This window comes from Bacillus rossius, chromosome 3, assembly GCF_032445375.1.
Source record: "Bacillus rossius redtenbacheri isolate Brsri chromosome 3, Brsri_v3, whole genome shotgun sequence".
Lineage (NCBI taxonomy): Eukaryota > Metazoa > Arthropoda > Insecta > Phasmatodea > Bacillidae > Bacillus > Bacillus rossius.
Genome location: NC_086332.1, coordinates 11,531,119 through 11,543,060, shown reverse-complemented (window position 1 = coordinate 11,543,060; position 11,942 = coordinate 11,531,119). Strand labels below are relative to the sequence as shown.

The 11,942-nt window shown below is 39.4% G+C and overlaps 1 protein-coding gene across 1 annotated transcript; it reads right to left on the bottom strand.

The window, feature by feature from the left end:
• Positions 1 to 397: 397 nt before the first annotated feature.
• On the bottom strand, positions 398 to 11,714 carry LOC134530210 (uncharacterized). Its single transcript, XM_063364877.1, has 2 exons — positions 11,664 to 11,714; positions 398 to 1,234 (listed from the first exon to the last, which is right to left on the bottom strand). Exons 1-2 carry the CDS (start codon positions 11,673 to 11,675, stop codon positions 722 to 724), a joined length of 525 nt encoding a protein of 174 aa, XP_063220947.1. The 5' UTR covers positions 11,676 to 11,714; the 3' UTR covers positions 398 to 721.
• Positions 11,715 to 11,942: the final 228 nt, after the last annotated feature.

Sequence of the window (11,942 nt, the reverse complement as noted above, 5' to 3'; positions counted from 1 at the left end):
AATAACAATAAACAATCCCGGCACAGACGTCAAACAGTATATATTAGCGTAGCGTAACACTTTTGTCTAAATAATTAATACCTCTCTCAAACTTCCGTGTTTCGATGTATCGAATGGTGTTGTGTTGCTCACGTCGCATACTACGTATGGTATGATCTATGGTAGTGCGCGCAACTGTTTGTAACTTTGTTTTGACAAACTTTTGTTTTGTACTGACCTTTGCTATACACATTGTCTTTTCCGTACAGTGGCTGTTAGTAATAGAATAAACCATGGCGAGCTTCTGCCTTGAATGTTGAAACTGCACTTAATGTTGGTTGTATATAGTGCATTTAGAACATATAAAATTTATTTTTTTTAAACAGGACTCAGGGTACAAATTTATAAAACCAGAGACTTAATTTTTTAAAAAGTTTATTTCATGTGAAAAAAATGGTACAAAAATTATGTTACATTTATGCAAGAAAACTAAAACTATTGGTATAAAATATATATTACAAAGTATGATATAAATCTAGAACTAAAATGCTATCTATGTACATATTCTTTTTGGTATATTAGCTACTAATATTGTGCAAGTTAGGGTACACGACTCAACTATTTGCTTGTTATTGGTGACATGTGCACATTAGTAGTCTAAATTGGAAATTTTTTTTTTATGTTATAAGAAATGTCTGTGGCACAGTTGGTAAGAAGTTGTTTACAATTTTGTGTGCTCTTCCTAAACGATCCCGTGCTGTACGGTCTGTGCCGTTTGCGTGTTGTACAGAAGTGTGTGCTGAGCCGGGCAGCCTAGGTGGTTGTGGAAGTGGTAGGGGTGGATACCCGGGAGGATGGGCAGCGGCGTGGGCAGGTAGTAGGTTTGCTCGTTGACGGTGCTGTGGCAGACGGGGCAGCAGTGAGGGCAGTGCGCGTGAGGGCAGTGCGCTCCGCAGCGGGGGCAGGGTCCCTCCGGGACGTGGCCGCAGACGTGGCAGTGGGGCGTGTGGCAGTCCTGGCAGTACACGTGGTGGTGGTGGTGGTGCACCTCGTGGGCCTTCTTGCACGGCCCCAGCTTGTCGGGGCAGGGCTCGTCGTGGCAGTCGCACGACCCGAAGTTGTCCAGGTTCTGCTTGAGCGCGCGGATGTACGGGCAGAAAGGGTGGTCGTCCTTCTTGTCCGAGTCCTTGTGCAGCGTCAGCATGGTGCTGCTCGCTAGCGCCGCCCACAGGGCCAGCACCACACAGATGGAAAACTGGAAAAACAAAATTATATATTTGGGTAGACAACTCACAATATTTTTATTTATACAGTGTTTACATGGTGTGTTAATTCATCTTTATTTTGGGTCATTCTATTATACCAATGAGAATTCAGTAAGTTATACAGTGAAAATATTTTATTGAGTTCATTGGTCCGAGCATGCTCTGAATTCTACTTTGATGGGAAAAGATGATTAAGGGAGGTGAAGGCCGAATCTCACCATTAATATATGTACATTATAAAAAATTTAGGTGATATTTTCAAATACTAAAGAACGAAAATAGTTTTTTTTAAGCCAGTTTTTTAAAGGTGGTTATTTTTAAGTTTCAGAATTGTTGTTGATTTTGGTACAAAAGTAACAAAATGATATCAAGGTTGCCATTCACATAAAAAACAGGGAATTAGAATACTGTTAGGGAAAATGTAATCTGAATAATTTTCTCTCCCAAAAAGAAGGTGGAAAATAATAACCTTGTGTTATACTACAAAAACTATTACACATTTCACGTTCTTTATTGTTAAGTATATCAGCGTATCTTTCAATATTAATAGCCAACAGCTAGATATCTGTCTCAGGACAGAAAATCTTTGCAAGCTTCCAACCATTGGGTCAAGAGCTCTGGATTTAGAGAAGACTTTTCATAGAAAAGAAATTTGGTTGGCTGAATGATTCTATATAGCCTTATGAGCCAGACACAATTCTATAGAAGAACTTGTGAAAGTCTTTGAAATGGTTTCAGTGTTTTTTCACGGCAACAAGAATGTTGAATGAGGTCTCATGGTTTATAAAGACTGGTTATACTGCTCACCACATATCTACAAGCTTGAGTGTCACAAGAAATAAATTTGTCACCATTGTCAAATTGTTCTGTTGTACTGGAGACATTGTGAAGTTATATCAAAGGTTTGTTTTCACTTGGTCTTCATCCCCACAACAACGTTTGGTCCTGAATTTGACAGTGACGCAGCCTTCCCTTGTGGTGATCAGGCTTTCAGATATGTGACACTTCATAATGTGTGAGAAATATCTCGTCATGCAGTGGCAACTATGGGAATGGTGTTCAAGCAGCTGGTGAGTTTTAGATCTACAGATCAATAAGACTGTGCCTTGTGATGCTGTCTGCAATGAATGCTCACAGCAGATACCAAGTTGTTCCAACTGACCTGAAGAAAAGAAATGAAAAAGTCAAGAGTGTATAGCCAAGAGTAGAAGATATCAAGAAAGTGTTTGAAATGCAGATAAAGTATCTTGAATAAGTGATGTTCTTTGATGAATAAATCATGATCTTGTTAAGAAACATTCATTATAGATCTGTCAAACATTGAAACTGAGAAAAAAATCTGTTCATTAAAATTGCAATTCTTAATATTTACACATGTAAATTGTGGTTAAACAGAACTAATTTTTTCTTATTCGTCTAAATTATTATGAGTAGGCTATAATTGTGTGTTGGTGCTAGTTTTTTTTTTATACTCAGAATGAGCATGTGCTGTTATATTTAGCAAGTAAAGTATTATGATTTTTGTGGAGAGAATTACTGGGTTCGTAAGGAATAGCCCAATCAGTTAGTACAGTTTTATTTATTACTAATGTCTATGCTACAGGGACATCGGAACAAGGGGGGCAGCAGGGGCGAGTCGCCCCCGTGCTGTTGTGCATGGGGGGGGCGAGAGTAGCATTTCGCCCCCCTCCTTTCCCCAGAATAAATGTTTGGTCCTAGTAGTATTTTTCTCAACCAGTAGTTACAAACGTTGCATTGGTATTAACATTGATTAGAAAATCAAATTTATGATTGTCAATATACTGTAAAATGATTGCAAATTCCTAGATGGTATTTTATTTAAATTGTACTATATCTGCTGTCAGAGTAGTATTTAATACATACTATGTCATCAAATTCTTGGAATGGTATATTTAATATTTTGGTTCAGAAACTCATTAAATAGCACAATTTTGCATCTAAAATTCCAAATTTTTACGGGGGAGGGCCCCCGGACCCTCCATTCTAGGACTGAGGTAAATGTTAAGTGTGATACATCTTTTCGCCCCCCCCACTCATGAAAACGTTCCGACGTCCCTGCTATGCTATAATTTTAATTACTGCACTCAAGAATTCTGTCCACAACTATTAGTCTTACACCGATCATTGAATTCTTTTAACACTTTCCACTGAAGCTTGGCTCGACAGTGGCTCGCTCTTCTGTCGTCTCTGTACGCTTCCTCCGCACCGCTGCACAGTCCTCAACTATCGCCTGTCGCACCCGACTGGCTTGTCAGGCCTTCTCTCGCAAGTATCGCCTGTCGCACCCGACTGGCTTGTCAGGCCTTCTCTCGCAAGTATCGCCTGTCGCACCCGACTGGCTTGTCAGGCCTTCTCTCGCAAGTATCGCCTGTCGCACCCGACTGGCTTGTCAGGCCTTCTCTCGCAACTATCGCCTGTCGCACCCGACTGGCTTGTCAGGCCTTCTCTCGCAAGTATCGCCTCTCGATAGGTGCGGTTTGCCCAGCAAGGGCTGCTTGCTCTCTTCACCTCTCGCTGATCGCACGGGTATCGACAGTATCACTCCCTGAGAGGGAGACTCTCAGCAACTCTCAGAACTCTCCGCGGCGTCCTCAAAGGGATTAGAGCGGCTATGACGTGTCGCGTCATCCCGGCCGACCCGACGCCCGAAACTCTCAGAAAAGCGACGCTTATTAACGCCACTCCTTTAGGCGGCCTCTGTAAGCCTGGAACTCCCATGCTGCTAGAGGTGACAATAGCCCAAGGTGGGACGGTGCATGGAGAACAATGGGAAGGGGAGAGGGGGTAGCAAGGACCCTTGTGATCTGGCAAGGCACACGTGTCATGCTTTATGTCAATGGACGGTGCGTGACGTCAGTGGCTGCCAGCCTGCTCTGACTCTGGCGCGCATCGCGGTATTGTCTCGCGTTCGTAACAGTATTATGAAAACCAAAAAATTGTTTATTTATTTTATTGTTTTTAACAATATATAATTTTTCAGCTCTTGTAGTAGGTACAAATAGTACAAATATTCGTGCTGGAATTACATTGCCACTGTATAGCGAATAATGTCTGTCTGGAAATTGAGGAAATATCAGAGATTTTATGACATAAAAGTGGCAACATTGTGATGTGGAATGCCTTACATTGCAGGCCCTACATCTGCGAGCAACTTGCAACAGCAGAATCCTTAACGGGCATTCAGACTTTTTGATCTAAGTCTTGCAACATTTCTGTGAATTAATCATTAAAAACAAAATTATTTTTGTTATTTTGAATTGATCAATTTGGAACACGCACAAATTAGAAAAAGATTGTGAAGTTTAACCACACAAAATTTATCACCAAAGAGGGTATATTTTTTTTATTCACCAGGTGGTGTTAGCATTCAAAGAATCCGGACAAACCTTCACAGCTAACTTCCTCACTAGATAAATCCTCAATGTTGGTCAGTAAAGGATGCTTCCTTACTATTTTGAAACCGCCGACATATATTTTTGTCAAGGAACATGCGTCTGAAAATACTCCCCCCTGAGGCAAAGTTACAAGCTCTAAATGTATGGACTGCGGCAGTACTAATGCCAGACCTACAGCATATGACCTTGTTACCCCGGAGCCACGTATAGTGTTAGTCACACCTGTGTAAAAAGCAAAAAAAAAAAAAATTACCAGAAAGAATAACGGCAACTTGCTAACAGGTGCGAAGCACACTGAGATTGATTTAGAGTGTGGAGTCGGGAATTGTCAGGAGACGACAAGCTGTGATGTAGTTGAAGGCACTTTTCTTTCCCGCCATTGCCATGTAGTCCTGCCCAAAACATTGCAGAAATAGTGCTTGACCATGTTTGATAATGCTGAATTAGTATGAATTAAAATCTGTCAAACAAAATCACTTCCATTAAAAAAAGTTGAAATGGTGTTCACAATGTAAACACTATACTTCAGCCAGTGTTTTGGGTGTGTAACCAACATGGCACAGACCATTATCTGTGTGGGAAAAGACTGCTTCACTTGGTTACCATGTAATCAAGGCCAACCCCCTTCTTTTTTGTGGTCCTGCTAAAATGGCGCGTCAGAGACAAGTCAGCATCGAAGTCATTTAGAACATCTGCCATGAAGGTTAGTCATAATTTTCAATGTGAAGAAAGTCCTCTGTGGCACTGTGTGGTGACGGTATGAGGTGTTTCCGGGAAAGGTTATGGATTGGTTTGTATGAAAATAAAAGGGGGTGGGAGGGGGGGTGGGGTGGAAGATGAGTACTTGCCCCGGGTGGAAACTACAGAGTCGATACCTAGCTGGTTTGGAGTCCACTATAACTTTGGTGGACCCGTCGCCAGAAACCTCTGTGCATGAAGGGTGTATGTCTTGTTTTAGATAATTATTTTATATTTACGTTCCACGTGGTTTATCTTACAGACTTTTTGATTGACTGAACTTTAACGAAATTTATATTTATGTTTTATATATATATATATATATATATATATATATATATATATACATGTTTAAACATTTTTTTTGTGCAGTATGGATAAGGAGAATAAAATGGAATATAAAACTGGAACCTTTTTGGTTTAGAGTCAGTTTTACTGGCTGCTTTGTGATATGGTTTAATTTATTTCCGAAAAAAAATATTGTTTAATTTTACCTGGTCTCTTTAAATCTTAAGACAAATTGTGATTTTAAAAGTTAAAATAAAATATATTTTATGAAAGACCACGCAGTAGCCACTAGCATTGTCTTTAAACCTACAATTTTCCACTTATTTATTCCATTTATCCACACAGCACAAAAATGTTAAAAATTCAACTTTGCCAGCTATTTTTGCAAAAGTTACGCACCATTGTGCTGGAGTTTGGCCACTCATAAAGTGTACAGGTTTAACAGTGTTGAACGTAAAAATAAAATAATGACCCGCAACGGGGCACATACTCATAACCTTGCGGCACTAAAGCCCCCATCTACCCGGGCGCACATACGGTGTGCAGAGCTTCAGAAATAAAACCATGCGTTTTGAAAACTAATCAAATACCACAGTGGTTTCTGTTCACGAACATAATTTTAGAATACGTCGAGGGCTGTCTGTTTCCCTATTTCGTTTTTAAACTATGTTTTTTCGAGAGTAGGCTAAAAACTGCTAGAAAGCGTGTTTTCAGAGCGAGTTTTAGGCATGAAACGTCCGGTACAAATTCTTGAAGGCACTCGAGGGACTTGCATTACAACTGCATCTTCATTTTCCCACCATACAATGTTTTGGTTACACTCGAATATAAGTTGCCCAATGCTTGACGAGAAGACTGCGCTGCAGTTCAGAGCCTTGCGCTTAGAGGCGATGCCGCGCTGGAAGCACCAGCGAGCGTCGCGCTTATCATCCGATCCCGCCTCACTAACATACACACACACACCTGACGAGGCGGGCCCCCTTTACACAATCAAATCCTCGTTAAGACTTAACTAAAAAAAATCATGACGGAAACAACGTATCAAATCATTTTGCTCCGACCTGCGCGTGGTATTGTAAAACAAAATTGGTTGTCTGTAAAGTCGGTTTACGGACGATAGTTTAACGTGACAACGTCATAACAAAACATTGATAAAATGATTGCATACTTTTATGAATAAAATTGAATTATTTTTATTGAATTATCACTATTTTGTATGGATACAAAGAAGGAGTGAAATGAAATCTACAATTTAATTGATAAATTTACTTTTATTTGCACTCATTGATTCAAATATGTTTATTACTTTAACGAAGAGATTATTTTAACTATAACTTTTATACATGTTTGCTATTTAACTTCTTCCAATCTGTGTTATTCTGTTAAGGATAGGACGATGGTAGGAAAATTAGGAAACGAATGGGAGGTTTTCAAGTTTAATGTGCCTCGAAAATGTCAAATCGATGGTTGTTCCAATCGAGTACAAGAGAGATAGATGTGGCGCAAGCGTACAATGAGCGTAACGGGACACACCGTAACGGGACAATGGCGCAAGCGTACAATGAGTGTAACGGGACAATGTGCGTAACGGGACACTTTTTCGTGCGTGCAGCCGGCGTTCAATTTATTAGACGTAACGTCAAAAAAAAATTGCACTTCTGTTTGTAATTTTTGTACCTGTGTGACGCTTGGACATCCTCCAATACGGCGTTATTTAAAAATTAACAAAAGTTTTTGACTACGAAGAGAAAACAAAGAGGTTGTAAAAAAAAGCTTCAGCCCCATGGCCGAAAAAAAAAAAGCTTCAATTTATTACTCATCTTTGAGACATATCGCTATTAGACCAGCCTACAGAAAAACGGGAAGTACATGACTTTCTTGCCCACAGTCGTCGTCCCCCCCCCCCCCCCCAACAGGAATGTTTTAACAATATACAGTTCAGTATCAGATCAGGTCGTGATCTCTACATCTCTATTTATCATTGCTCGGTCGTATGATAATCACGTAACTTTACATAACACGTGTGTTATCTTGTAAACGGTACGAGTAAGACCGCATTGTATTTTTAAACATGTGTTATTGCTTTTTTTATTTTTATACGGATGTGAGTACTAAACTGCCGGACTTTGTTGAAAGGAACGTCTTTAACCATTAAAGTAGAGCTGTTAGATGTATTCTGTACAGGATGCAAAGGACTATTTGGTGCCTGCAAAATTATGACATATATGTTAATACCCGTCCTAGAATGGCATGTTCCGTTATTTAGGTCCCAAATATTTTGTACCCTTGTCTTATTTGCACGTAATACGCGAATACTCGGATCGACACTGAATGATTGACGTAAATGTATTCTCTGTTTAGCTCCATCACATGCATATATTTATCACGGCTTGTAAAATAAAATTACGTAAGAATCTGTATTAGACTTTGCTAATATTTTTTACGACTTTAACGTTATTCAAATGCTTCAAAATGTATGTAAAAAGAGTTTTTTTTAAATAAAAAAACCTGTACTCGGTTGACTAAAGGAGTCTGGTAAAAGTTTGCGAAACACCCATTCAATGGCCACTAAAACATTTAAGTTCCATAGTAGGCGAGATATTTGACAAGCAATCAACTCGTCAATGAAAAGGTGGAGTGAGGAGTTAACAACTTAACGAAAAAAACTTTATCTGGATGTTTAACTGTTTCTCGTGCACGAATGTAAGTAAATAGTACTGTCTTGTATATTCGTAATATTAAGTGCAAAAGTTTAAATTAGATTTTTTGTTTATTTTGAAGTATTAAATCGAAAGTAGATTAGGATTAAATACTGTTACAGTTAGTTGTCACTTGACTTTTATTTTTGTGAAATGAAACATTTGTTTTGTATTACTTTGTTGTTAGTCAATGTTATAAAACCTAATTTTTGGTTGTAGTTAGTTCAGAATAGGTACTACTGTAAAACATATATTATTTTTTTTTAAATTTTTTATCTATGATCCTAGCCTTATGCCGACGTGCATAGACGTGATTGAGGCAAATGATAGCATTTCTCCATTTAATTACCTACAAAGTTTTTGCTTAAATTTTACTTTCCTGACTGTGACAGCTATCTTTAATATTGATAAAAAAATGCTCACGTATAAATGCACGTGTTTTATTATTTTAAAAATCTACCGATTGATTAGTTAAAACTGCAATTTTTGTATAATCTATTTGTTTACACTATAGCACGGGAGTAACGGAAAAATGTACACTTGTTTCAGAAACGCCTACTTTTGTGCGTGATATTTCATTATCTGTGAGACAAAGCACCGGAATATTAAATAACGTAATTTATTTATTTTTATATATATAATATATATAATATATAATATTATATATATAATAATATATATAAGGGGAGGGGGCTCTGGGGGCTTGTATAGTAATTTCAAATTTAGATTTAATTAAAAAAATAAATAAAAAAATAAAAAATATATAAATAAAATATATATATAAAAATAAAAAATAATAATAAAAACTTTATATAATAATAATAATAAAAAAACTGGACGAGGGCATCTCTCTGCTCGAACAATAATAGAATAGGACGACCTTCATTTTCTAATTCCACTTTCTATTTTCAGGTGTAGAAGACAACAGCCTGGGGGCTCCCTACAGCAACACTGGTTTAGCCTAACTTTGACCAAACGATATTGGAACGCAATAGTTCGGTTTCTAAGGCGGCCAGAAGTGTACTAACCTATGTATTTTCTTTTCTCGTTCACCAACACGACCACACGATGATATGCCTGCGCGAGTGTCGGCCTGAACCACCTGTTACATGCACTAATGGGCTAACTACCCTTGCATGTTCTGTGTTCCCAGGGGTTCGGAGGAGCGGCTCGCACAGCTTTACAGTACACGCCACACCCGAGTTTAATTAGTTCACTTGCAAATACAGCACACTATCAAGCCTCTAATGCACACCAACACGACACTACATCACGCCAGTTAGCCGATCTAGCTGGTGGGGAGCTTCTCTCCCCCGCCGAATTAGGTACACGTAATTTATATAGCATTACACAACCTACCAGCGCACACACAGGCCCGTGTGCCAAACTTATCCAACAAGACACGCGCCCCGCCCGTTTATCCAAGTGATTTTACAAAAGTGTGGGGTGCACCTGATTTACAATGCACTAAGCGAGTTATAGAAACTTCAGTTTCTGGTCTCGCACACACTAACTGCCCCGGATGGCAATATGATGGATCGGCGGCGGCTGAAATGTCGGTTTACGGACGATAATTTTATGTGATAACGTCATAAGAAAACATTGATGAAAAATTGCATACTTTTTAATTTTCAAATATTATTTACAGTTTTTGCAAATTTAATTTAAGTTATTTAAATATAATAACGAACAATTAGTTAAAAAGCCCGCCTTAACCTGTTTGATATTATAGAAGATTTTCTCGCATGGTGGTTGACCGGTCCTTGCACGCTCTGCTCAGGCGGAACGTGACAATGAGTCATGCTTTTTCGTGCTTGCAGCCCGGCGTTCATCGATTTATAAGACGTTATCACGTCAAAAGATGCGCCGATCATTTAACACTTTTTTGACGTGTGGGTATGGTGTTTCTTTACCTAGAAGTTCCGAGAAGCATTAGCGTCGATTTGGGGGGGGGGGGATGGTTTTCTGGATTTAAAAAAAACCCTCACGCGACTGTGAAACGGGTTGGATGTCAAAACTATTTCTAATGGAAAACATTCTGTATATTTTTAAGGCATATTGCATGCATGTACACAAAAACATTCAAGCACCGCAACCAGAGATGAGGTATCGGTTAACCCCACTTTCAGAACTCTCGGGCCGTACTGACCCCCTTAAGGGGCCCGCCTCGTCAGGGGTGTATGTGTGTTAGTGAGGCGAGATGATAAGTGTGACGCTCGCTGGTGTTTCTAGCGCGGTGTCGCCTCTAAGCCCAAGGCTCTGAATTGACGCGTAGTCTTCTCGTCGTCACAGGATAACTGTGAAATTTGAGCGGTGACCGCAACATTATATGGCCGATAAATGAAGATAAAGGTGTAATGCAAGTCCCTTAAGTGCTTTTAATAATCTGTACTGGTTGTTTTACGCCTAAAAATTACTCTGAAAACATGCGTTTTAGCCATTTTAACTCATCTATAAATACAGTTTAAAAACATGATCCAAAATTTAAAGTACTTTTCGGGCCTCAGCGATCTCTTAAATGCTTTTCGTAAACATACCCCACTCGGATATCTCGAGTAGTTTTGAAATCGCGTTGTTTTTCCTGAAGCTCTGCGCACCGTCTGTGTGCCGGGTAGGCGGGACCCTTAAGGAAGTTTTCGCGGGCCTCCCTTGCGAGTCCCACAGATTTGTGCCCCTGCCGAGAAGTATACAGATTCGTCTACTTAAATACTTGCGTATTATGAAAACTCAGGTTACAATGGCATTCAGTTCAGAAACTGTCCGTGATCTTGAATTATAATATAGGTACTCTTGAAATTCCGAATCAAGGCCGTCGCCAGGATTTTGTAAATGAGTGGCTCAATACAACCACTACGTAATGTTTTACGATTTTTCTTTATAATTGAATTTAAAAAGAAAATTGATCACTACATTAAAATCTCAGGAAATAGTAGACTTTTAGAACTCGACGTTTACACATAGAAAGTTAAGTAATGATTTTGCTTGGGAATGGAAAACTGGACATTTTATGTATGGGTTTTTATTTAATGGTTTTTAATACTTTGTTCATAAGTCAATTGTTTGATTATATTGTTAATAATGCTATTTAATTCATGAAACAGACATGTCAAGTCTGTGTGTAAGACATGCTTTCAGTAACACGTACACAAACCAGTTTGTACAGCCCTCGAAATGTCACTTTTGGGGACAAGTACATATGAGTGTATATAGGACGCGGCCTTAATCTCGACTTGTACGCAAACGGAAGGTTGATAAACCACTACCAGTGACGAACTCACCTTGCAGTCCATTGGTCGGGCCCTGCTACACGCTTCTCCACTAATGCCTAATGCAGTGATGCCCCCTGGCTGAATGCTCTCTCTATATATACAGCCCCCCCTCCCCCCGGTCCTCTAGGGGGGACCGCATGACCTCCTCCCCCCCCCCCCCCCCGTCAGTAAAGTTATCTTCAGGATATGCGGGAGTCTGGAGAGTTATCAGATGGAACGTGATAGTCACTTATCGAGGAAGCGCAGTGCAGGCAGACAAAAAAAAACCTCTAAGTCCCAAACGTACTC